General features: G+C 30.8%; 1 protein-coding gene across 2 annotated transcripts in view; it reads right to left on the bottom strand.

The window, feature by feature from the left end:
- LOC120195489 (WD repeat-containing protein 55-like) overlaps positions 1–10,208 on the bottom strand; it is a 32,779-nt gene extending 22,571 nt beyond the window's left edge. Inside the window, exons 1-7 of one of the 2 annotated variants that reach the window (XM_039197497.1) lie at positions 10,197–10,208; positions 983–1,083; positions 854–889; positions 540–604; positions 374–461; positions 223–295; positions 44–150 (exon numbers count right to left, since the gene is read on the bottom strand). In XM_039197497.1, coding sequence (XP_039053428.1) covers positions 44–150; positions 223–295; positions 374–461; positions 540–604; positions 854–889; positions 983–1,077 — 464 coding nt within the window. In that variant the 5' untranslated portion in view covers positions 1,078–1,083; positions 10,197–10,208. Of the gene's footprint in view, positions 1–43; positions 151–222; positions 296–373; positions 462–539; positions 605–853; positions 890–982; positions 1,121–10,196 lie in introns of those variants that run through there. The other variant, XM_039197496.1, reaches the window with a different exon arrangement.
- Positions 10,209–26,227: the final 16,019 nt, after the last annotated feature.

Raw genomic sequence — 26,227 nt, 5'->3', positions numbered from 1 at the left:
TCAGAAACTGGAAATGTTTTAAGATAATTGAAAAGGCAAATACCTTGTTGTTAGCAATTTCATGGAATCAGGTACAAAATTCATATCCGAAACGAAGTCTTCATGAGCATTAAAGGAGCCAGCGCATGATCGTTGTCGGGTATCCCATACCTGCAAAGAAGGAGAGCATGCTTAACATACAATTTGCACCACGTGCAATCCACGAATCAATTAGTAGGGGACCTTAATACAGCCTTCATCATCTCCAGAGGCAACAGTTGATTCTGTAAGATTGATCAAACTATTGATGGCATTCCTGCACATCCAAATGAAATTGCATTTCAATAACCAATACAAAAGACAAAAAGTACACCAAAAAGCAGTGAGAACATACTCATGAGCATTTTCAAGACGAGCAATTATTGATCCAGTTTCAACATCAGTTGCTAGAATAGAGCAATCTTTTGAGCCAGTCGCCACAGCTGAGCCCACAAACATAATCAACCATCATTAGATCGAATCCAGTGAGAGAAATAAGATTACAAAAGAAAATGCTTAACCTTGTCCACCATTGATAAACCGAACCGTCCTACAGGACTCAGCGTGAGCACGAAAATCCAAGCATCTTAGCAGAAAATAAATAAAAGAAACTTTCAGAATTCACCACCAGAAAGTTTCATTCGTTTGAATTAACTTAATTATGGAAAGGAAGGGAAATCATTCAAACAGAAAAGATATATATATATATATATGAAAACCCAAGAGTCTTAACATCAAATAAATTAAAGAAACACGAGACACTTTCATCCTTCAGTATTAACGTAATTGTGGAAATAAATGGAAATTGTTTAAACAACAAAGTTAGAATTTGTACCTTTGTAGCGAGGAATTGTCTGCATTATATCTGTATCTGTAAAAGAGAATCGAACTCAATAGATAAGTATGTTTGAAACAAACTGCGAAGAGGAATAATTAAATAAAAAAGGAGGGGAGAGAGGAATACAGATGAAGGTCACCGGTAATGAGAGAAACGGCGACCAATTGATTTGAAGGATGAAAATCGATACCAAAGGGGATTTCACCTAAACTAGCCTCCATTGCAGACTCTCAAATACTAAAACCCTTCTTCTTCTTTCTTCAACGGCCGCTGCACCAGGGTTTAAGGGTATACGCCTTCTGAATTTTGTTTATATTACTAAATAAAATATTTTTAATAAGAGTAAACTACAAATATTGTAACTCAACTTTCTTCTTACTCCTAATTTAATCACTAAACTTTAACATTCAATTTATTCACTAAACTTTTGATTTACTCTTGTTTAGATAATCTAGGTTTTAAATCATAAATAAAAGGGTGACATATAGACACAAATATTGGCGTGAACTATTTTATATTGATATAGAATCCATATGTAACCCACATCATTTTAATTTTTTCTTTTCTTTTTTTAAAATTATTTCCTTCCTCCAAGTATGAAAGTTTTACATTTTCATTCTTATGTCATGTCGACATTGTAATTACCATTCTTTAACGTCTTCTACAACCAATCAAGATATTGATGAACTCGTCTCATTGCCTCCCATCACTTTATCAGTTTAGATTTTACCTAAATCACTTTTTTTAAAGAGATTTTGCACCGTTTATGAGCCTCATAAAAAAACCTTCCAAATCCTAGGTGGAGGAAAAATAGTGGCACTATACCATTGAGAGGACCCAGAGGTCAATCAACAAATTGCATACAAACTGAATGACCAATACGCATAGCATGTAAAACAAATTAGCTTGTCGAAGAAGAGCCTAAACCCGAAAACATCAGACATGTTAGACAACGTTGTTCACACTTCCAGAGACCTCTGTTTAAAACTCATAAAATTCAACCTTAAACTCGAAACTCATAAGTCATAAATCATTTTGATCTATAATATCCACCATCTGATCAGTGTAGAATCAAGATATATAACTCATTTGCTCCTTCTCCACATTTCCATCGTTGGAATTTGAAAGAAGATGTTTCACCATTAAGAAATCAAAGGGAATTCGAACATAAAGTTTTACAAAAATGAAGAAAGTTTCGATACTATTTCATGATTTTTAAAATAAATATCCAATCATAATCTCATAAAGTATTTAATGGTGAAATAACCCATATAGGAGCAAAACAAAAGTTTAGTGAATAAATTAAAAAAATTAAACTTTATAAATTGAAATAGGAGTGAAAAGAAAATTGAATGATGAAATTTATATTTTACCCTTTTTATAATCAATGTGGGTTTAATTCACACAAAAAACATTACTAAAGATAATATTTTCTGAAATGATATACATATTTGAATTCTCTTTAAAAATTAATAAAAGATTTACATTAGCGTAAAATTAATAAAAGATTTACGTTAGTGTATTTCTTTTATAGGGAGTAACATTCCCTTTGTTTTATTAAGTGATGGTGATCCTTCTTAGTCTCCTTTTTTATTGCTCTCATTTGGCAAATCTGGAAACAAAGGAATGATTATGTTTTAAGGGTGCCACTTACAAAACAATTTCTACTATTCACAGTAGTTATAATTGGGCAAAATGCTATGAAAGTAGTTTCAAAGCCCCTGTCGGGTATCCAAGACAGCATGCGACAGCTCCAACGTGGTCTCTTCCACCCCGAGGGTGGATGTGTTTAAACACTAATGGCGCAATTACGACATTTGATGGGCGAGGTTCAATTGGTGGTGTGGTTTGTAACTCCAACGGTGAATGGATTATAGGTTTTACAAAGAATATAGGGACAAAGTCGATACTACACATATAACTTTGGAGCATCTATGAAGGTCTACTCATTGCAAGAAGCTTTGGCATTCCCAGGCTATGGATCCAATCTGATTGTAGCAGAGCAGTAAAATTGGTAGAAGATAGTAGATCAATAGATAGCCATATTCCTTTGCTTCGCGCAATTATGAAGCTTCGACAGTCTGGATGTTGGATGAAAAAATCCAATGGATCAGCAGGAATGGAAACAAGATTGCAGATAGGATGGCAAAGATTGCCTCGTGGCAACATTTCAGTTTGGTTCGTTTTGACTCCCCTAGATGAGCTTGCAGACCTCCTTGCTTTAGAAGCTGCTGTTGCACAACAGCTGGATGAAAATAGCCATGCATAGCCTACTGTTTTAGACTCTCTCCTATTTTATTCATTGTACTTTTAATTTTTTCAATTAAGTCACTCAACTTTATACATTGAGTTTTTTGATAAATCAATCATTTTTTCATTAACAGGGTTATGGTATGACTTTAAAAAATAAAACTTATCACATAAGATTTATAATTTAAAAAATAAAAAAATAAAATTTATTATATTTTACTCTTAAACCTTCAAACTCTAAATTCAAACCTCAAATCTCAAATCTTCATTGGATCTTACTCCCCTCTTTCAAAACCTCATTGTCTCTCATTCTCCTTCCCAAAACTTAACCGACACTCCATTTTTTGATAAGAAAACTCATAATGTCACTCTACAATTTTATATCTTTGAAATCCAAAAATCTTTAATTTAATATCAATAATTTTCACAATCAAAGATCCCCAATTTATTGGATTAGTTGTTTTTTTCCCTTTTCACACGCCTGCTACCGTTTGTTGAGGGGGTTTGCAAAAATTGTTGGGTTGTTGATTTGATTCCTTGTAAGGGGGGAAGGAATCCATTGTAGTTTGTTGTTGAGGAGTTAGAGTATAAAATTGATTAAATTATAATTAATTAATTAGTTAGTAATAGTTGTTTATGATTTTTGGTTATATAAATCCAATAATTATAAGTGGACTATCAGATTGTATTATAATTTACTTAAATTCAAAGTACACTTTTAGTATTTCTCTCTTTAATATTCATTTCAGTCAATCACTAAACCCCAACCGTTTAACTCTACATTCTTCACCTACATCTCTGGTCACCATGGTTGTTTTCTCACATCGTATCATTCATTAAAAGATCATGACGCTGTTTTTTTTCACTGTTGCAGATTCCATTGATGATTGAGTTTGGCTGGTATGGTATTCGTTTTCAGTTTAGTTCACATTGATACTTGTTTGCATTGCTTCACTACCACACATGGTTCATTCTTTTTTTTTTTGAGTTTGACATCAAGTGGTTGAACAAGACTTATGATTTATCAAATTATGTGAATGTTGGTTTCTGAAGATGGTTGATGCTCGAATCTGAATGGGTGTTTAAGGCATATGGGTTCCTTTGGTTTCAGAAAATAAATGCTATTTTCATTTTCATTTTCTTAGAAAATAGAAAACGTTGAATAAAACGTTTTTGGTGGTAAAATTAGAAAATAATTTTTAGATAATGAAAGAAAAAATAAGTGAAAATTTAAAAACATATAAATGGTGTTTTCAATGTTTTCTTAGAAAATTGTTTCAAAATCTAAAAAACTATTTTCAAAATTTACAAAATAAAATTTTGGGGTTTCAAATTTTAACTTGAGGAAGGAAAGCATCCATGTTTATCTATACAATTAATAAAAAAACATCAATGCTTTGCAAAATCTAGGCTTCAATGGCAGTGTAACACCTATTTTCCGTATACGTCCCCGTACACGAGTCACAAATGTCACGTGACTTTTAAAACATCTTCGTACCTGAAAACCAGTAAAATTTTGTTTCTTTAAATAAATGGTTTACTAATATAATTTATAAAACGTTCTTCAATTATATATTTATAAAATAACGTTTAAAATCCATCAAACAGTAGTTTAAGTTCGAACGTAATATAATACTACAACCAAATACCAAGTATCTTATCAGATCATCACAACATATCTAAGTACATGCCAACTAGTAATATCAAAATAAACATCTAGGGATGTCATACTGTTACCGATGAGGCAATCCTTGACAGATGATATCAACTGCACCTAGGCATGGGCATGAGACCCGAACTCGACGGTCAGGTTGGGTTTTCTTAAAAAAAATCGGAGTTGGGTCGAGTTTTTTAAGTGTGATGTTCGGTCGGGTCGGGTTCAGGTTTAGGGTGAAAAATACCCGACCCGACCCGAAAAAATATATAATTTAGGAATAATTACAATAACACCCCTCTATATATAATTTTTTTAATTAAGTCACTCTTTTTATTGAATAAAAATAGTATTTTTATTATTATTTTGGGTCGGGTCAGGTCGGGTTTCTAAGTTATATATCAGTTCAGGTTCGGGTTGGGTGAACTCTTGTTTTGGTCGGGTCAGGTCGAGTCTCGGGTGGTGGCTCCCTTGTTCTCGGGTTGGGTGGACCAAAAACTCGACCCATGCCCATCCATAACTGCACCCCTCACTCCGATCATAAGTTATAACCTACGCGTGAAAATCATCACACGCTATGTAATAATAAAACAAATAAGGCATTTTAAAAACATACGTATATCGATAAATATCAAATACGATTTGAAACCATATAATATATAAAAACTCGAAACTGGCTTGATAAGCCAAGTTTCTTTCCAATAACTTGCGAAACAAAATTTAGTATGCCCAACATACCTACCAATCAGCATTTTCTAAAATATCCATTTATTTTCCCAATGTATGCCAAAGGAGAATGCAAGGTACTTGAGTTGCACATAAGTGCTAAACGAAAGCATAGGTTGTGTGGTGACAACAACACTATACTAAGGTAATGAAATGATAATTCACAAACTCATTATGAATATCATAGATGCACACATAGTGCCAAAAGTACACAAAGTATTGATACGAAAATGCAAAATATACATTAAACAAAAGAGATCGATAACCATTATACACAAAGTATGTCTAAATGCACCTACGATTCTCAATGCACATACAGTAGGCCTTTAAATCAAATTAGCAGATTAAAAATTTATTTTGAAACATCGATAGCTGTTAAGATAATATAAAAGTTCATCCATCAGTTTTAGGGCAGTTCATACCCTAAAATTTTTCATAAAATCATTTCATAAACTTTACGAAAATATTTCAAAATACTGTAAAACATGCTTTTATAAAAATATTCGAGGTTGACTTATCGCAAGTCGTCCTCATATCATATAAGTACATAATAAATACACTCACATGGTATGCTTCACTATTATACCTTACTATCGAAATCCAATTATTCTTGAACTTTTTTCTTGCCTTTCGATTTGCTCGTATCACGAATTTGATCATGATCTACACAAGCATCCATAATCACACATACATATAAAATGTTAGTATCCTTACTAACATTTATACAAAATAATAATACTCAAAAGTACTATTATTTTCAAATTCTTTTAAAATCATCTTAAGTTTTCCTTTTTATTCATAATGGGCCCTAGTCATAAATTCTCCAAATTCAAACCCAACTATGCCCAATAATTTCCAGCATTTAATTTCCAGCCCAATACCTCAACAATGTCATATTTACCATATAATCCACTAGCTTTCTCAATGTTTACCATTTAGCACTCAAACTTTGTCAACTTTCTAAAATGGCTAAATTTCACATTCTAACTTCAACTTCAGCCCTCAAATAGTAATTTACAGCATATTACAACCATTATTGAACAATTATACAACAACCCACAACTTTTTCATAATTATCAATTTGGTCCCCCATCTTTTAAAAAATTATAGATTGGCCCAAATTTTTTTCTAAAGCTTGTAGAACCTTCCAAATATCATTTCTAAGCCTTGGTAATTTTTCTACAATTTTCCCATTACCCTCAAGGGCTAATGGTTTATGTACCAAAGACTATGGTTTTCATGATTTTCACTTGATTCAAGCATGAAACCAACCTCTATTCAACACTTCAAAACATCTAGAATCAAACCCCTAACTTAATTTCATCAAAATACATATTTCCCCAAAAGCTAGGGTTTGGACAAATTCAACACAGGGTTATATAGCCATGTACAAATGTTTTTAATCAACAATCATGCTTGTGTATTATTTTACAACCTCAAAAACATCAAATTACTTCATCAATTTCATAAACCCTAGTATGAGCTCAAACCCTAAAATTTGAAATATTTGAACACAAGCAAGATTAGCATGCAATATTAGTATCAAATGATAGCGTTTTTCGAGAAGAATAATTTTCTATTTCACGGCATAACCCAAAATCCAAAGGAAATTACTCAAAAATTGAAAAAAAAATTCTCTTACCTTGGTCACGGGGAGCAAGAAATGGATCTGAATATGGCCTAAGTTTCATGAAATTTTCATGTAATTTCATGTGAATTTAACCTTTATTTAAGCTTAAATGAATAAAATATTCATTTAATGAGAAATATTCATTTAATGAGAAATATCCATTTTGCCATTAAAGAAACTTGATAATTACCTTAATTCCAAGCCACATAAACCTTATCACTTTCCAAAGTCAAATATGAACAAATTATTTTACCTTTTTTACAATTTTACCAAGCAACTTTCCAAAAATTACAATTTTGCCACTTTAATCCAACGGTCCAGATTTAACATGGAATTAAATCTTCAAATACAATAATCCATATTATTTTAAATCTTTTTAACATGTGGAAATAATATTTTTAAGCCTAATTAATCATCCTTCAAATTTTTCCCAAAATTTATATTCGATCCAATATACTGATTTCTTACCAAACTTTAAGCCTTTCTAGTTTTCAACATAAATTCCAGATCATGAATCTAATTTCAATAAAACCCCACTTTAAAGAGTAAACTATCTATTTATGGAATAAAATTTATTTTTTGGAAAATTACCGCATAGGTCTCTAAACTTTTCCCACTTTAAAGAGCGGATACTATCTTTTCATATCCTATTCTCTTTCCCTGGTCGCTTCTTCGACTTTATGATTCCTCCAAAGAACTTTGACCAAAGGAATAATCTTTTTCTGCAGTTCTTTGACTTATCAAGACAAAATATCAATTGGTTCCTCTTCATGGGTCAAATCTGATCGAATCTCTATTTCCTCCGGGATGATAATATGTGACAGATCTGATTGATACTTCCTTAGCATCGACACATGAAAAACATTATGGATCTTGTCCATTTCGAAAGGCAATGTTAACTGATAAACCACTGATCTAACTCTTTTAAAAAACTCATAAAGTCCAATATATATCAGATTCAGTTTTCCTTTGCGTCCAAACTGCAATACTATATTCTAAAGCGATACATTGATAAATACTTTATCACTCACTTCATATTCAATCTTTTTTCTCTTTAGGTCTACATACGACTTTTTTCTTTTAGAAGCTATCTTGAGTTTATCTTGAATGATCCCCACTTTATTTTTAATTTCTGTCATCAAATCAGAGACAACTAGATCTCAATCTTTTAACTTGAATTAATTGAACGGTGTTCAACACATTCTCATATAAAGGGCTTTATAAGGGGTCATCGTGATGCTTGGCTGATAACTGTTATTATAAACAAATCCTACTAAAGGTAAATACTTTTCCCATGATCCCTTGAACTCAAACACACATGTCCTTAGCATATCTTCCAATATATGAATGGTTCACTTCGGCTGACCATCTATCTATGGATGAAAAGCGGTACTGAAATTCAATCGAGTACCCAAGGTCTCGTGCAAGAAATTCCATAATCTTGAAGTAAACATTGGATCTCTGCTTGATACTATCGACAAAAACTCTATGTATCCAAACTATCTCTTTTATGTACAACTCCTATATTTATCCACAGAGTAATCTGTCTGAATTGAAATAAAGTGAGTTGTCTTCTTCAATCTATCAATAATCACACATATTGAGTTTTTCCTGATGGGTGTCAAAGGTAGACCTATAACAAAGTCCATAGTGACTCGTTCCCTTTTCCATTCAGGATTCAAGATCGGTTGTAATAATCTGGAAGGCACTTGAAGTTTAGCATTCACCTATTGGTACGTCAGACACTTTGCCACAATTTCTGTAATGGCTATTTTCAAACCAGGCCACCAAACCAACTCTTTAAATCTTGGTACATCTTGTTTCCACCTGGATGCATAGTCAAAGGACTATAGTGTGCCTCAGAAAGAATATATTTATTTAATTTTTCACCGTCAAGGATGCAAAGTCTCCTATGATAGTACAAACATCCATTAGTCTTGACTTCAAAATCCTTTGTCTCGTCGTTTTCTATTTGTGTAATTCATGCCAAACACTTTTCATCTTTTTCTTGTAACTCATTTATTCTATCTAAAAGCATCAGCTTTAACCTTAGCTCATCAATAAAGGCGCCGTCTTTCTTTAAAGACAAATGCGAATCCAAAGCTCTTAAGGTTGTAAAAGTATTTCAGTTAAGTGCATCAGTCACCATATTAGCCTTTCCTGGATGATAGTCACAGATCGCATCATAATCCTTTAAAAGCCCTATCCATCTTTTCTGACATCATTTTCTTCGCAATCATTGTTGATATAACATTGGGTGGTGATTTTGTTTTTTTTCACCAATCACTATAATTTCCAAAACCTCCGCATCTTGCTGGAATAATCGCTTCTTGCGACAATCAACCCAACCATAATGCGTAGATGACCAACCCATGACCAATATGATCTTAAATTATTAAATGATAATTCCTTCAGATTCACCAGAAACATAGCCTCTTGAATCTTTATCGGATATTTACTACATGTCCGACTCACACTTGCACCATGACCAAAAGGGTTTACCTCTATTATATCACTTGAGATCAAGTCGAATAGAATACATCTATTTTAAAATTCCTTATTTCTTTCTTGAGGTAATCCATAAAACGTTTTTGGATCCATTGAAATTATTCTCGAGCAATTGAAACATTTTCCATTTCAACTATGAAATTTTAAATGTCCATATCAGTTAATAAAAAGACATGACAACTTTGTATCAAGAACTTCATGGCAGTTAATGCTAAAATCACACTAGCAAACAAATTTACTCTTTTTCCTTCCACTACGAACTCAAAACTTTTCAAGTTCATGAAAATCAACCGTAATCTAAGCGATAATTCATTGTAGCATAGAAGGGGGTAGACAATCCATTCCACAAATTTACCTTCACAAGGTAACTCTATCAAGTCCATAAAAGTTAACATCTACTCTTATTCAAACTCATTTTAAAACCTTTAGAATGATATCATAATTATCAACTGATTTACTAATAACTCACATTCCTTCAAACTTTTAGCGGACAACTTACTTACTGCTTTCTTATTTCCTCTAACTCAAATCAACATTTCTTTAGGCAACTTAATGCTTAACTTAAATATTACTCAAATATTTAAGCTTACATGTAGAAACCTCAGAGTCATCAATAGATTCAATAATCTCCTCTGGATCCTCATCTAATTCAACTTCTCTTGTAATCCATTTAAACTTCTAATGCAATAACTTCATTAAATGCTGAGGCATTTCTTCCACAGAATGGAGGAAAATCCCTTACAACCCTAACTCTTATAAGGCGTGATACTGAAGTCACGTCGGATCGTTTTGATTCGATTTCAATTTCAACCTTTCTTTAAACATTATCAACTCTCTTACCTTTATCCTTAGTTCCCGACATCTAACACCACACATAATAACAACTTAAGTTAGTGAGGAGTGACATCAATCATATCACATTGACATCATATCAGTAACTTTGACATCCCAGTGGCATGTACACATTCACATAAAATACACTCATTTTTGGTCGAGAATCGGCTAATCATGTATTTATGATACCAATAAATGTAACAAATATTTTCTGTTTACATCCCCGTACATGAGTCACAGATGTCACGTGACTTTTAAAACATTTTCGTACTCGAAAACAAGTAAAATTTTGTTTCTTTAAATAAACAATTTAATAATATAGTTTATAAAATGTTCTTCAATTATATATTTATAAAATAACGTTTAAAATCCATCAACCAGTAGTTTAAGTTCAAAAATAATATAATACTACAACCAAATGCCAAGTATCTTATCAGAGCATCACAACATACCTAAGTACATGCCAACTAGTAATATCAAAATAAACATATAGAAATGTCATAATGTTACTGATGAGGTGATCCTTGACAGATGATATCAACTGCACCCCTTCCTCCGATCATAAGCTATTACCTACTCATGAAAATCATCACACGTTAAATATACACTTAGTGAGACATAATAAAATAAATAAGGCATTTTAAAAACATAGATATATCGATAAAGATTAAAATACAATTTGAAACCGTATAATATATAAAAACTCAAAACTTTCTTGATAAGCCAAACTTCTTTCAAATAACCTGTGAAACAATAATTAGTATGCCCAACATACCTACCAATCAGTATTTTCCAAAATATCCATTTATTTGCCCAGTGTATGCCAAAGGATAATGCATGTTACTTGAGTTGCACATAAGTGCTAAATGAAAGCGTAGGTTCTGTGGTGACATCAAAACTAAACTAAGGTAACGAAATTATAATTCACAAACTCATTATGAATACCATAGATGCACACATAGTGCCGAAAGTACACAAAGTACTGATACGAAAATGCAACATATGCATTAAACAAAATCGATTGATAACCATCATACACAAAGTATGTCGAAATGCACCTACGACACTCAATACACATACAATAGGCCTTTAAATCAAATTCGCAGATTAAAAATTTATTCTAAAACATCGATAGCTCTTAAGATAATATAAAAGATCATCCATCAGCTTTAGGGCAGTTCATGCCCTAAAATTTTTCGTAAAATCATTTTCATAAACTTTACGAAAATATTTCAAAATACTGTAAAACATGCTTTTATAAAAACATTCGAGGTTGACTCATCGCAAGTCATCCTCATATCATATAAGTACATAATAAATGCACTCACCTGGTATGCTTCACTATTATGCCTTACTATCAAAATCCAATTATTCTTGAACTTTTCTCTTGCCTTTCTATTTGCTCGTATCATGAATTTGATCATGATCTACACAAGCATCCATAATTACACATACAATTATAAAATACAATATTAGTGTCCTTAGTAACATTTGTACAAAATAATAATACTAAAAAATACTATTATTTTCAAATTCTTTTAAAATTATCTTAAGTTTTCATTTTTATTCATAATGGGCCATTGTCATAAATTCTCCAAATTCATGCCCAACTAAGCCCAATAATTTCCAGCCCAATACCTCAACAATGTCATATTTACCATATAATCAACTAACTTTCTCAATGTTTACCATTTAACACTCAAACTTTATCAACTTTCCAAAATGGCTAAATTTCACATTCTAACTTCAATTTCAACCCTCAATCAGTAATGTCCAGCATATTAAAACCATTATTGAACAATTATACAACGGCCCACAACTTTTCATAATTATCAATTTGGTCCCCCAACTTTCACAAAATTACAGATTGGCCCAAAAATTTTTCTAAGGCTTGTAGAACCTTCCAAATATCATTTCTAAGCCATGGTAATTTTCTACAATTTTTTCCCATCATCTTCCTCAAGGGCTAATGGTTTATGTACCCAAGACTAGGGTTTTCATGATATTCACTTGATTCAAGCATGAAACAACCTCTATTCAACACTTCAAGACCTCTAGAATCAAACCCCTAACTTAATTTCATCAAAATACATCTTTCCCCAAAAGCTAGGGTTTGTACGAATTCAACACAAGCTTATATAACCATGTACAAATGTTTTTAATCAACAATCATGCTTGTATATTATTCTACAACCTCAAAAACATCAAATTACTTCATCAATTTCATAAACCCTAGTGTGAACACAAATCCTAAAATTTGGAATCTTTGAACACAAGCAAGATTATCATCCAATATTGGTACCAAATGATAGTGTTTTTCGTATAGAATAATTTTCTATTTCAGGGCATAACCCAAATCCAAAGGAAATTGCTCAAAAATTGAAAAGAAATTTTTTCTCTTACGGGGAGAAAGAAATGGAGCTGAAAAATGGCCTAGGTTTCATGAAATTTCATGTTAATTTAACCTTTATTTAAGTTTAAATGAATAAAATATTCTTTTAATGAGAAATGTCCATTTGGCCATTAATGAAACTTGATAATTACCTTAATACCAAGCCACATAAACCTTATCATATTCCAAAGTCAAAGATGAACATATTATTTTACCCTTTTTACAATTTTACCAAGCAACTTTCTAAAAATTACAATCTTGCCACTTTAATCCAACGATCCAGATTTAACATGGAATTAAATCTTCAAATACAATGATCCATATTATTTTACATCCTTTTAACATGTGGAAATAATATTTTTAATCATAATTTATCATCCTTAAATTTTTCCTGAAATTTTTATTTGATCCAATTTACAGATTTCTTACTAGACTTTAACCCTTTCTAGTTTTCAACATAAATTTCGGATCATGAATCTAATTTCAATAAAACCCAACTCTCATGATTAAACTATCTATTTATTGAATAAAAATTTATTTTTGGGAAAATTACCACTTAGGTCACTAAACGTTTCCCACTTTTATACTTTGGCTTTCAAAACATACATTTTGGCCACTAACCAAAATTTGGGGTATTTCAGGCGGAATCGAATCCAAAAATTTCAAAGCTTGTGTTCCTCTCGTCACTTACAACTTGTATTTTGAGAATTTTCTACAACACTGATGTTTATCTCTCTTTTGCTAAAATTTATGATATAATTGGATGATCTTTCTAGAATTCTTACTTTGAGTTAATGCTCTTCTAAAAAAAAATTATATGTTTCAAGTGTTAATCATACTAGACTTAAACAATAATCAAATTCATGTATAATTGTACTTTGCATCAGAAGCAATTAATATCTTTCAAGGTAACTAGCACTTGACTTTAAAAAAATAAAATATTTTTTGGTTGTTAATTGTTCTTTGCATCGAATGGAGTTAACATCTTTGTATAACTAATTTTTAGTTTAATTTAATTATATGAGTTAAAGTTCTAATAATATCTTTCAGTTTAATTTATATTTAATTAATTTTACTTTAATACAACTTCAAATCCTAATAAAAGTATCTTTCTTTAATTACTTTTTAACCTTTTATGTTAGTTTTAAATATCAAGTATCTCAAAGCTCGTAAACTGCAAATTAATTGCTAATATTTAGATTTTATATTTGAAGATTTTATATTTGAAGATTTTATATTTTCCAGGTAAATAACTAATTTCATATGAAATTTATTATTATTCTTATGTAGCTTTTTGTTTAATATTGAGCAATCATCTTATGTTTTGAAATGCTTGTAACTTGTAGTTTCTATTTGCCTTGTTTTTATCTAAAATAAAATTTGTTTTGATTTAATTTCATAGTTTTATTTATTTTAGTAATTTAGAAGGGACGAATAGGTAAAGATATCGATGAAACGAAAGATTAACATGACATAAATGAGGCCGCACTAGTTCAAATTTTAGTTGAAAATGTTAGAGAAAGAAAGTTGCAATCATGTACTTCTAAAAAATAATCGTGGGCTGAAATTAGTAATGAGACGTGTGATGCAATGCTCTTGATAGATTAAAGGGTAAGTTCAATCGCTTATGTATGAAGTATCGTTATTCTTTTGAGTTGATTGGACATATTGGAGTTAAATGGGATGTGACATCAAATACCGTTCATATAGAAACTTGGGAAGAATTTTTAAGATAAATTTATTTTTATTTCCACTTTAATGTTTTAGAATCTAATTCATGCTTATTGTATATTTTTTATTTAACAGAAAAAAAAGAGTTCAAAAAGTTTAAAAAATAAGGTTACGAAGATTATGAATTACTTGGTGAAATATTCAATATAACTGAAGAATTTCAACAATTATCTACCGAAGATTCAATATCTCCTAATTAAGAGAGGCGTTTGAAAGAAGATATTTTATTTGATTCTATACATGTTGACTTGAGAGGTATTAGTTTAGAAGGTGAAGAGTCTAGAAAATTGATTCAATTCTAAGAGAATATCGATCTAACAAAATGAATAAAAATAAATAAGATACAAGTATTTTTGGATAAGTGTCAAAGAAAAAGTTGTTAAAGCAAAAGTTGAGAAATACTAGTTATCATTTCCCAGTCCTTATTTTATTGGAATATGTGTGAAAATTTTAACAAACATGGAGTGTGTTTCTTCACATTCTTACATCAAAGTAATTGAAAAATTCATATCAGCAGAATAAAGGTAGATTTTCGTTGGAATGTCTAATGCAAGACGAAAGAATTAGGTGAATAGTCTAGATTCATCTTAAGTGTATTTTATTTACCATTTATTTTATTTTATGTAGTTTAAAAAAAATTAAAACTATTAATTGACTATATTTTATATGATATTATTAAATATATGAGATATATCATTAATAAATATTTTATGCTTATATTTTACAAGAATTTATAATAAGTATAAGCTCTAGTTCATTAAGTTTGTCCGATTTAGATGGTGAGATGGGACAATCTATTCATCTAAAATTTGTGCATAATTACTATAATGCATTCATACCTAAGATGCCATGCATAACTTCTATACTAAAGACTATGTTATGGAGATTTTATCTGGAAATTCAACAGTGTGTTATGAAATGTTTCGCATGAAAAAAATATGTTTTTTTTTTTAAAATTTTTGTGATTGATTAAAGGTAGATACACTTTTAGAAGATGAGAAAATAATTTTAGTAGAAAAAGCAATTGCAATGTTTTTATTTATAATAGGTCAAAATGCAACATAAAGACTTACAGCTGATCGATTTCAACATTCTACTGAAACTGTATTGATATGATTTGAAAAAGTATTAATAACTGTCTGTAAATTAGGAACTAAAATTATTTGTCCTAGAGATTGAGAAGATGTCAACTAGAAATTGCAAGAAATTCTAATTGGTTTCCTTATTTCAAGGTATGTTAAAGGATGGAATATTTTTTTAGATATGCATTCTATATATTTTTGTTTATACTTTAAACTTATATAATGATTTTATTCATTTTTTATGAATTAAGGATTGTATTCGGACTATTGATGGAATTGAAGTGTCTGCTTGAACTCCTACATCAAAACATATACCATTTCAGAATCGAAAACAAAATCTTTCTTAAATTGTATTGGTAGCTTGCTCCCATGACATGCTATTTACATTTGTGTGTGCTGTGTGGGAAGGAACGACTCATAACACTAGAGTTTTTGTTAATACGATATTAAATAATCGTGCTGAACAAATTTCTCTTACATTGCTAAGTGTCGATATGTTTTAATAGTTTAGTTATTTGATAAAAGTCAATTAATTAACATTATTAGTGTATTATATATAATTTTCTATTTGTAAGTGTTTTGTATTGAATTGTAGGTAAATATTACATGCTAGATGTTGAATATCCAAACATACCAGGATTTTTAATACCATTTCGTGGACAAAGTATAATGCACGCAACTTTATAGGTAGACATCAACCAAGAGGGAAAGAAAAATTATTTAATATAAGTCATTCTTCTGTTCGAAATATGATTGAGCGAAGTATTGGAGTGTTGAAAAAAAGATTTGCTATTTTGAGAGATATGTCTGATTATCCTCTTAGTAAACAACGTCATAGACCAAAATCATGTTGTACAATGCATAATTTTATTAGGTTGGAAGCTGAAAAGGATGAATTATATGACGAGGGTGAAAAAGCAAGAGATTGATGACATGGAAATAACTTCATCTACCTCAGACGAGGAGCATATTGTATTTGACATGTCACAAAATGCTGAAATGACTCAAGTTAGAGAAGAAATTGCTACATCATTATGGATTAATTATATACTAATTAAAAATGCAAAACAAATATATTATTATTTTTTATGAAGAAAAAGATTGTAATTGGTTTTATTAATTTTCAAAACTTTCATTCATATAATCATATTATTATTATTATTATTATATTTTTTATATTTATATTTTATTTTAATTATTTAATAAATATTTGTTTTTTTAATTTTAGAAAATTGGGTACCAAACGTGTTTCCATTTATTTATGAAAATAAGTTTTATATTTATTAACAAAACATGTTTTCTATTTTTTTAAAAACTAAAAATGAAAACATTTTTCTAAAAAACAAAATAGAAAATATTTTCTAGAACTAATGATATGAATTTGATTGTGATGTTACTAAATCATATGTGATGTTTGCCTAATCGTGATTCTAGTAAGTGTTGAAAATTGCAATGCTTGAAACTTGTAAGATGATGAAGGAAAGATATATATAAAATTGTGAATAAATGATTGATGATAGATGTTTATTGTGTTTAGAATGAAGTATGGAATAATGGTGGAAGATATAGTTTATACGGAATGGAAGAATGATTAAGGTAATGTTGATATTGGCATGGATAGGGTAGTATGGAGGAAAAATGGATTGTGATGCATTAATTATATAGAATTAGGAACCAAAAATATAATATAATGGATTGAAGTGGTAGGGGATCGGACGTGACCCTTTAGCTATAAGAAGTTAGGAACCAACGTTATAAAACAATGGAATGGGTTGAAGACTACAAAAACAAACTTGAATTTAATAAAGTTCTCAAATGAACTATAAATAAAGCAACTCAAACAGAGGTTATATATATATATATATATATCATATTGTGTGTTTTTACAATAGAGAAATGATGCCTATTTATAGTGTTCATAGGCTTTGATTTTAAAAGTCACAATAAAGATGTAAATATTCATCTTTATGCTAATAAAGACTCCATATAACTTGTGTCCTTTTTTCTTCCTTGGTTGTTGAATAGACTTGATGAAACTTTAGGATAAATGTGGATAATTCTAGGTTGAATGTAGACACCCATTTGTCCACATGAAAGAAACTCTTGATCTTCCAAAGCTTGATTATCTATGACGAAGTGTACGATGAATGTGGACACCCTTGAATGAATGTAGACATCCAAGTGTCTATAAGGGAAGTGTCTCTTGAAATTTCATGATGACCTTCATGAAATTATCCTTCTTGAATGCCTTATTGATAAGAATGAAGTAGGCCTTCAATGTATGTCTCCTTGAAGAATTTGAAGGGTCTCTCCCAAAATATGATAAAGAATGACTTGAAAGCTTGTCTCTCTGGTAGAATTTGAATAGACTCTCGAAATGATAATAAAAAAATGCAACCCATTCAAGGAAGATTGTATGTTGGAAGTCCATGCATTTGAATGAATGCATTTGGAGAGACTTTTGAATGTTCAAGCCTTCCTTACATGCATTTTCCATAATGAAATTTTAGCATGCACTATCTTCGGTAAAATAGTCATATCTCAAGCTTCTGAAATCAGATTGAGGTGATTCAAAAGGCGTTGGAAATCTAACAGATAGAGAAATAATATCCAATAGATTTCAGGATCAAAACACATATATATTGAATCCAGAAATGGAAGAAAACTGACAAATATTCTTGCATTTGATGTGATTGTTCATCTCCCTTCACACACCTAGACACAATTATTGTAACACCCATGTCCCATATACTCATATGTATACGAGGTACATATGTCACATTGCTTTTAAAATAGTTTCTGACTTAGAAATCCATACAAATTTGTTTCATTTCGTATATCATTATGATTTACCTATAATGAAAACATGCATCCACTTACATATATGATAAAATAGATGTTTAACATTTTACCATTATACATTAGTTTAACATAAAAGGTTTTTAAAATGTTTTACAAATTTGTTTCATTTCGTATATCATTATGATTTACCTATATGAAAACATGCATCCACTTACATATATGATAAAATAGATGTTTAACATTTTACCATTATACATTAGTTTAACATAAAAGGTTTTTAAAATGTTTTTACTATATCTATTACATGCCAACTAAAATATGAAAAAACAGTCCATTATGTCATACGGTTACTGATGAGGCGACCTTGACCGAATGTCCAAATATCTCCTTACTCAGTTGTATTCAACCTACACGTGGAATAAACACACGTTAAGTAATACTTAGTGAGGCATAATTAATCACAAGTAAAAATTCTACTCATAAGTTATTTTATGATATTTAACCTCCATGGAATCTTTAATTACAATAGATATACTATAATTTGTATCACTAATGCTATTAACCTCATTTATCAATCATTATTAGACTCTATACATTCCATAAGAAATTCATACAATTCATTTAATTTCCTTATCATGTTAGCACTCTCAGTGCTCTATCTGGAAGATCATACACTTAGTATGATTTCCCTCTCATTTTAGCACACGAAGTGCCCTATCTAAAAATCCATACCATTAATATGATTCCCTATCATTTTAGCACACAAAGTACCCTATTTGAAAATCTATACCCTTAGAATGATTTCCTTAACCTTGTAGCACTCTTAGTGCTCTATCTAGAAATACATACACTTAGTATGATTTCCTCACCATTTTAGCACATGAAGTGCCATATCTGGAAATCCATACACTTAGTATGTTTTTCCTCACCATTTAGCACACTTAGTGCTCTATCTGGAAATCCATACACTTGGTATGATTTTCCTCACCATTTAGCACACTTAGTGCTCTATCTGAAAATCCATACACTTAGTATGATTTCCTTATCATTTTAGCACACAAAGTTCCATTCAGTAATCACCATACATACATCAATAAATCATGTTATTTTGACATTTACAACATATACATACATAATTAAATGCACTCACCCGGTTCGTCTTGCTTAAATATCCTGATTGGAAAGATTATTACTCTTGGACTTGGCCCTTGCCTTTCGCCTTACTCGACTCGGGAGCTTGATTTCGATCTATCCCATATTTATTTACATACATGCATAATATCAATTGTTAGTGTATTTCCTAACAATTATAACGTAACAATAATTGAAATATATGTTATTAACCTTTCTACAACATTATCATCCCAACTTAAGATTTCTGGCCCTTCAGTATCGATACCCCTTACAGTATCGATACCAAAATTAACTTCGAAAAAACCTGGTATCGATACCCTCACCATGGTATCGATACCCCTGTGCTATGGTACCAATACCCCTATGCTATGGTACCAATACCCCTATGCTATGGTACCAATACCTCCCACCGGTATCGATACCAAATTTAGGTTTGATATTTTAGGGTATCGATACCCTCACCATGGTATCGATACCACATCGTTAGGTACCGATACTGATTCAATCGGTATCAATACCCCTCATATAATTTAGCCCAATTTTTTGCCTAGGGTATCGGTACAGTTCTATAGGTACCGATACCCCTATCAAGATTTTCTAGTTTTCACCCCGAAATTTACCCAACTTTGGCCAATTTTCCTCTCATTCACCCCTAACAATACTATATAACACTTCTTTACTTACCCCTACTAACTTTCCTTCATTTAGACACTTGAAACATCTAACACCTTCTAAAAACAATAATTTCTAAGAATCACACCACTTTTCCAAATGTGTTTTTAATCCAATCCCATGCTTCTAATCTCTCTTATACCTTTATGACAAGTCAAATCTACCATAAAACATCCATAAACCCTCATATTTCAACATGTCACTCAAAAACCCATTTTCTTTAATCTCTAATATCTCATCCATAACTTAGTATTAATCTCATTTAAACCTTCCTTTAGCTTCCATAATGTACAAAGCTTCAATACCCAATAAAAATTAGAGGAATGAACCATTAAATTGAAAACTTACCTTTTAGCTAAAGAGGAGGGTTCACCCACGGTAGAGAAAGAAGAAGAGAAGAGTTGACTTGATTTCAATCACCCTTCTTCTTATCTCCTTATCTAATACCCCATAACACCCAATTTAATATTCACTTTAATCCTAATGACTTTAATTCCCTTTTTACTTTCTTTTATTACATTTTAGTCTAAACCATAAATCCCATTCATTCTCATATTTCATTATTTAATATAATAAATCCTCATATTTTTAAATCATTTCAATTTAGTCCTTAAATTGGTATTTGAGGCATTACAATTGTATAAAATGTTAATGAATAAAATTAAGAAATAAACATATCATGAAAGGTTTAAATGAGATATTTTGATTAACGAACCAGTTTAAATGAATGAACTAGTTTAATTAGTGAACTAGCTTTATTGAATGAAAAAGCATACTTGAATGAAGTAGCTTGCTTAAAGGAACTAATTCCTTAATGAAGCACATGCTTGCTTAAAGAAACTACATGCTTTATTGAACTATATGCTAAAGGAAGTAGGGTATTCATATCCGGCTACCTGTATTTTTGGGTACTAAAAAATTCAGGTACTTGAAATTTTCGGGTATTAAATTTTTGGCTCGTGACCCAACCCATAATAATTGGGTACACGACATTTCGGGCAATACGGTACCCGATTTCTTTCTTCTAAAATATTTTTCCCAAAAGCAACATTATGTAATATAAAAATTAACAAGCAATGTAATTAAAGAAACAATATGTAAAATTAATAAATTCTATTTGGATAGCTAACAAAAGTAACATATTGTAATTAACACTTAAAACTAAAAGCAATCAGATATTGGTTTTCCCAAAACCAACAACATGTTATTCTATTTGGATAGCTAATAAATTCTAAGTAGTGAATCCATAAAACCATCAAACAAAATTGCATAGTCCAAATTATAAAATTCAAACATAGAGTTGTAAAATTCAAATTGCATAATTAATATATAAAACTTAAAAGTTTAAACAAAATACAACTAAAGAAATATATTTCATTCCTCCATAACTTCATTTATCTCATTAATGATAACTGTTGGTTGCTCCGAAGTCAAATCCTGCATCTCTACATAAAACATTTCAAATATACGTCACTAACTATAATATATTACATATAATTATTTAAATATCTAAACTATGTAAATGACTATTACAAAATGAAAATAATGAATTTAAAATATATAAAAAAACTAACATTCTTCATTTTTCTCTAATGCTAGCAAACTCTTCTCTATCATAACGGGGTCATGAGAAGCACATATATAATCTTGAGTACAAATAAGAGTTTCTACTAATCTAGGAGTCAAAAAGGTGCGGAAGGAATCAAGAACACGTCATCCCGCACTAAAAGTGGATTCCAAAACAATAGTAGAAATTGGAATCGCAAGTATATCTCATGCCATGCTAATAAGAACATGATATGTATTTGTTTGTATAAACCACCAAGCCAAGATATCAAAATTATCATTATGACGATCACATTTATCTCACAAATACTTGTCTAGTTCACTTGTTGTTTCAGAAGTATCATTCAATTCTATCTCGATTACATAGTCTTTTCTCAAATTTGTTCATTTCAACTTCCTAATTTATCCATCACCACCATAACCACCAGAATAAAGATCCAAAGAGCATGATCTTGTTTGATTTGATGAAGGATGCGAAGAAACATAAAATTCAAACAATGATGTCAAAGTATTTTTAATTCATTAACACAAGGGATAAGAGTTTCTTGGACCATAAGAAAGACGAATGATTCATTCAACATATATCAATTTATGCCTTGGATCAAGATCTAAAGCAATAAACATCAACACATTAAAATTATTAATATTTGTCTAATATTTATCAAATTTCAACTTCATTTGACATGTCATACTCTTTGTTGAACTATGTTTTGATATAACCAATGTTATTAAAACCGGACCGGACCGGCCGGTTCGACCGGTTGAACTGTGAGCCGGTGGCCTGTCCGGTCCGGTTAACTCCCAAAACCAGATTAGCATAGAACCGGTAAAGAACCGGAAGAACCGGCTGAAAACCGGGAAAACCGGGGTGAACAGGCTGAAAACTAGCAAAACCAGTTTGAACCGCCGGTTTACTTTTTTTCTTAAAAAAAAAATTAAACCAAACGACGTCTTTTGTTCAACGAGCCGAGTCAAATTCGAGTATTGCTGAGCTCGACTCGAACTCGAAAACTTTAAAAGTAAGCTCAACTCGACTCAAAAACTCACGAGCTAAAAATTATCAACTCGAAATATAATTTAAAACTTGAAATCGAAAGGCGAACTCAAAAAAAAATTAGAAGTTCGATTGAAGCCTAAAATTTGAGCTCAATTGAAGCATAAAATTTGAGCTCAATTTAAGCGAAAGAATAGTTCGCTTTGTGCTCACCAAAAGGCTCCATGATTTTGAATGTCAAATTACCTCTATTATTTATAGAAGTAAGTTGGGATGCTCTTCTATGTTTCTTAGCCATGTGGGATTGTTTTGTTCTCATATTTTTAACTCTTTAAACTTTTGGGATACTCTTCTATGTTTCTTAGCCATGTGAGATGTTTTTTAAAACAATTAAACCAAATGACATCATTTGTTATGATTTTTTAAGCCCCAATTTTATTTTTTTGATTATAGTTATATAATTATATTTATTGTTTAATATGTTTTACCTTAAATATTATGTTGTAGTTGATTTGAATTATTTTGTTTCACTTAATTTTATGGTTTTTCAATTATACATGTTATGACTTGTGATATTTTTATACTTTTTAATATTGTAAACTTAAAAAAAGTGTTACATATATATTAATATTGCTTTGAATATTATGTAAAATTAAAAAAATATATTATTTTATATAAAATCCGGTTCAACCGCAGTTGAACCCGGTTGAACCAGTGAACCAGTGAACCAGTACCTTCACCGGTTCAATGTCCGATCCGGTTTTGAAAACATTGGATATAACAATTTATGGCAAAATGTTTTTGGACTTGAATTGAATTTTCAAAGTTTTCAAAATTAATTCAAAGTCTATTTAACTTGGAATTGAGCACAAACTTCTTTTCTGGATAAAGTACTGATACTATTCTTACAATATCGATACCTCATGAATAATACCGATACCAAAGGTAAGGGAAGTATCGATACTCACTAGGTAGTACCGATACTACTAACATTGCTCAAATTCCAGAATGCAAAAATGGTACTAATACCCAAAGGGTTACCGATACTACTTTACATAGTAGTGTCGATACCATAGGCCTATTATTGATACCGTCAGGCCCAACGGCTAGTAACAACTATTTTTATTTTAAAATAACAAAGGTAGTACCGATACTCCCTATAGGAGTACTGATATCGTCTGTACTGGGCAATTTTATTTTATAGAGAAAACTTCCCCAACGGCTCCAAATTACTCCCAACAACTAGAAACTGCCACAAACACATTCCAACATATAAATACAAGTTCAAGACACTTGAAGAAGGGTTAGAACACCTATCCAAGCAATCAAACACAAGAGAAGAGTTTTTCACTCTTTATTCCTATTCTCTTGTAAAAATTTTGTTCTTGTAAAAATTTTGTTCTTGTGAGTTTTAATTCTTTGTAAACACCTTACTTTTAAGGTTTTCTTTGTTTACATCTTTTTTCTTCTAAAGGGGGTTTGGTTCTAGCTGATCCATTGAAAAACTAGGAAGTTTTGTAAAGGTTATCTCTTTATCCATGAAAAAGAAAGAAAAAATTAGTGGATTTGTTGGAAAATCCTTAGTGAGGAGCTAAGGTAATGGAGTTAGACTTAGTTGAGAAGTCGAACCACTATAATTCGATGTGCCTATTGCTTATCTTTTCTTTATCCTTACTCCTTAAATAAATTTTTTCAATTCACCCCCTTGTACATTTTCCGGTTGTCCAATTTGAGCTGCATAAATCCTAACAATTGGTATTATAGATTTACTTATTAGAAGGTTTAACCACCTTGAGATGATCTTAGAAGAAGCTCTATCGATTCCCGACGTAATTGATACGATGATGGCTTCGACTTTTGGCTCCTACTACATTGAAGATTCTCAACCGGTAATAAGCCACCTTACTTAAATGGAGCAAATTACGCCTATTGAAAGAATATGATGGTGCTCTTCATTCAAGCCAATGATCTAGGAGCTTGAAACTCAATGATGAAGGGATACTCCATTCCACCTGGTGAGATGGATGATTAGAGTGCTGGACAGAAGAAAAAGTTCCAAATCAATACTAAGGCTATGCATATCCTCTTTTTTGCATTAGGCCTAGATGAATATGGAAGAGTCTCCCCTTGTTTCAATGCCAAGAAAATATGGGACCAGCTCCAAGTCACTCATGAATGAACCGATGAATTGGGGGAAATCAAGATAAGTCTTCTCAACCATAGCTACAATAATTTCAAGATGAAACCCGATGAAGACATTAAAGTTATGACGGATAGATTTTATGTGATTGTCAATGGTCTCAAAGGATTTGGAGAAGTAAACCTTAATGAGAAAATTATGAGGAAGATGGTATACTCTCTTCCAAAGTATTGGTAATCGAAGAAGATGTCGATAATTGAGGCTAAGAATCTAAAGTCTCCCACTCTTGGTGAGCTTATTGGTTCTCTTCTCACTGATGAGTTGATGATGAAGGAAGAGGAATGTAACACCCATCTCTCGTATATATTTCTGTACACGAGATACATATGTCACATCATTTTTTAAAATATTCCCTCATTTAAAAACCCGTAAAATTTTATTTCCAGATTTCTTAAAACATAACATTTGTTTTATGTACAACAAAACATTAATTTGAATATGTTACGAGATTTTACTTAAATACAATTCAAAGCATTTTTCGTACTTTAATTACATGCCAACTAAGTTTTTCAAAATAACCCGGATTATCTTATTGTTACTGACGAGTCAACCTTAATTGATGATAGATACTGCTACTACTGCACTCCTTACTCGTCTAACCTCTACCTTTACCTATACGTGAAATCTATACACATTAAATATTTACTTAGTGAGACGTAATATTGTAAAGAAACATTAATGTATACATAAGTATATCATAATTTCTTGGTTTCGAACTAATTCGTATAATCCATAAGGATTAGATAAGTTCATATTATCTAAACCAAATTTCTTTCATACTATCATCATAAACATTCTTAATATGTCCAACATACCTTTCTTTCTATACATTTTCCCATTATTCTTTAGTAATTATTAATTATTTTCATTTATGGCATCCTTTCATGCCTTTAATGAACCATTATGCATTTTATTTATGGCATCATTTCATGCCTTTAATGCACCGTTATGCATTTCATTTATGTAATGAAAACATATTGAATACCATAACACATACATTAAATTAAAATTTTCTAATTTTAATCATTTAGAATCTTCTTTATCTCAAATAAATACAACAAATGTACTCACCTTATAATCCTCGCTAATAAGATGAAATGATGTCGGCTACATTTTCTTGCTAGATTCAAGAGCATGGTTATGATCCACACAAGCATTCATTAAAGACATATGCCATAACAAATGTTAGTATATTC

Source organism: Hibiscus syriacus, unplaced genomic scaffold (genome assembly GCF_006381635.1).
Source record: "Hibiscus syriacus cultivar Baekdansim isolate YM2019G1 unplaced genomic scaffold, ASM638163v2 tig00117016_pilon, whole genome shotgun sequence".
Classification (NCBI taxonomy): domain Eukaryota; kingdom Viridiplantae; phylum Streptophyta; class Magnoliopsida; order Malvales; family Malvaceae; genus Hibiscus; species Hibiscus syriacus.
This window is presented reverse-complemented; position numbering and strand designations above follow the sequence as displayed.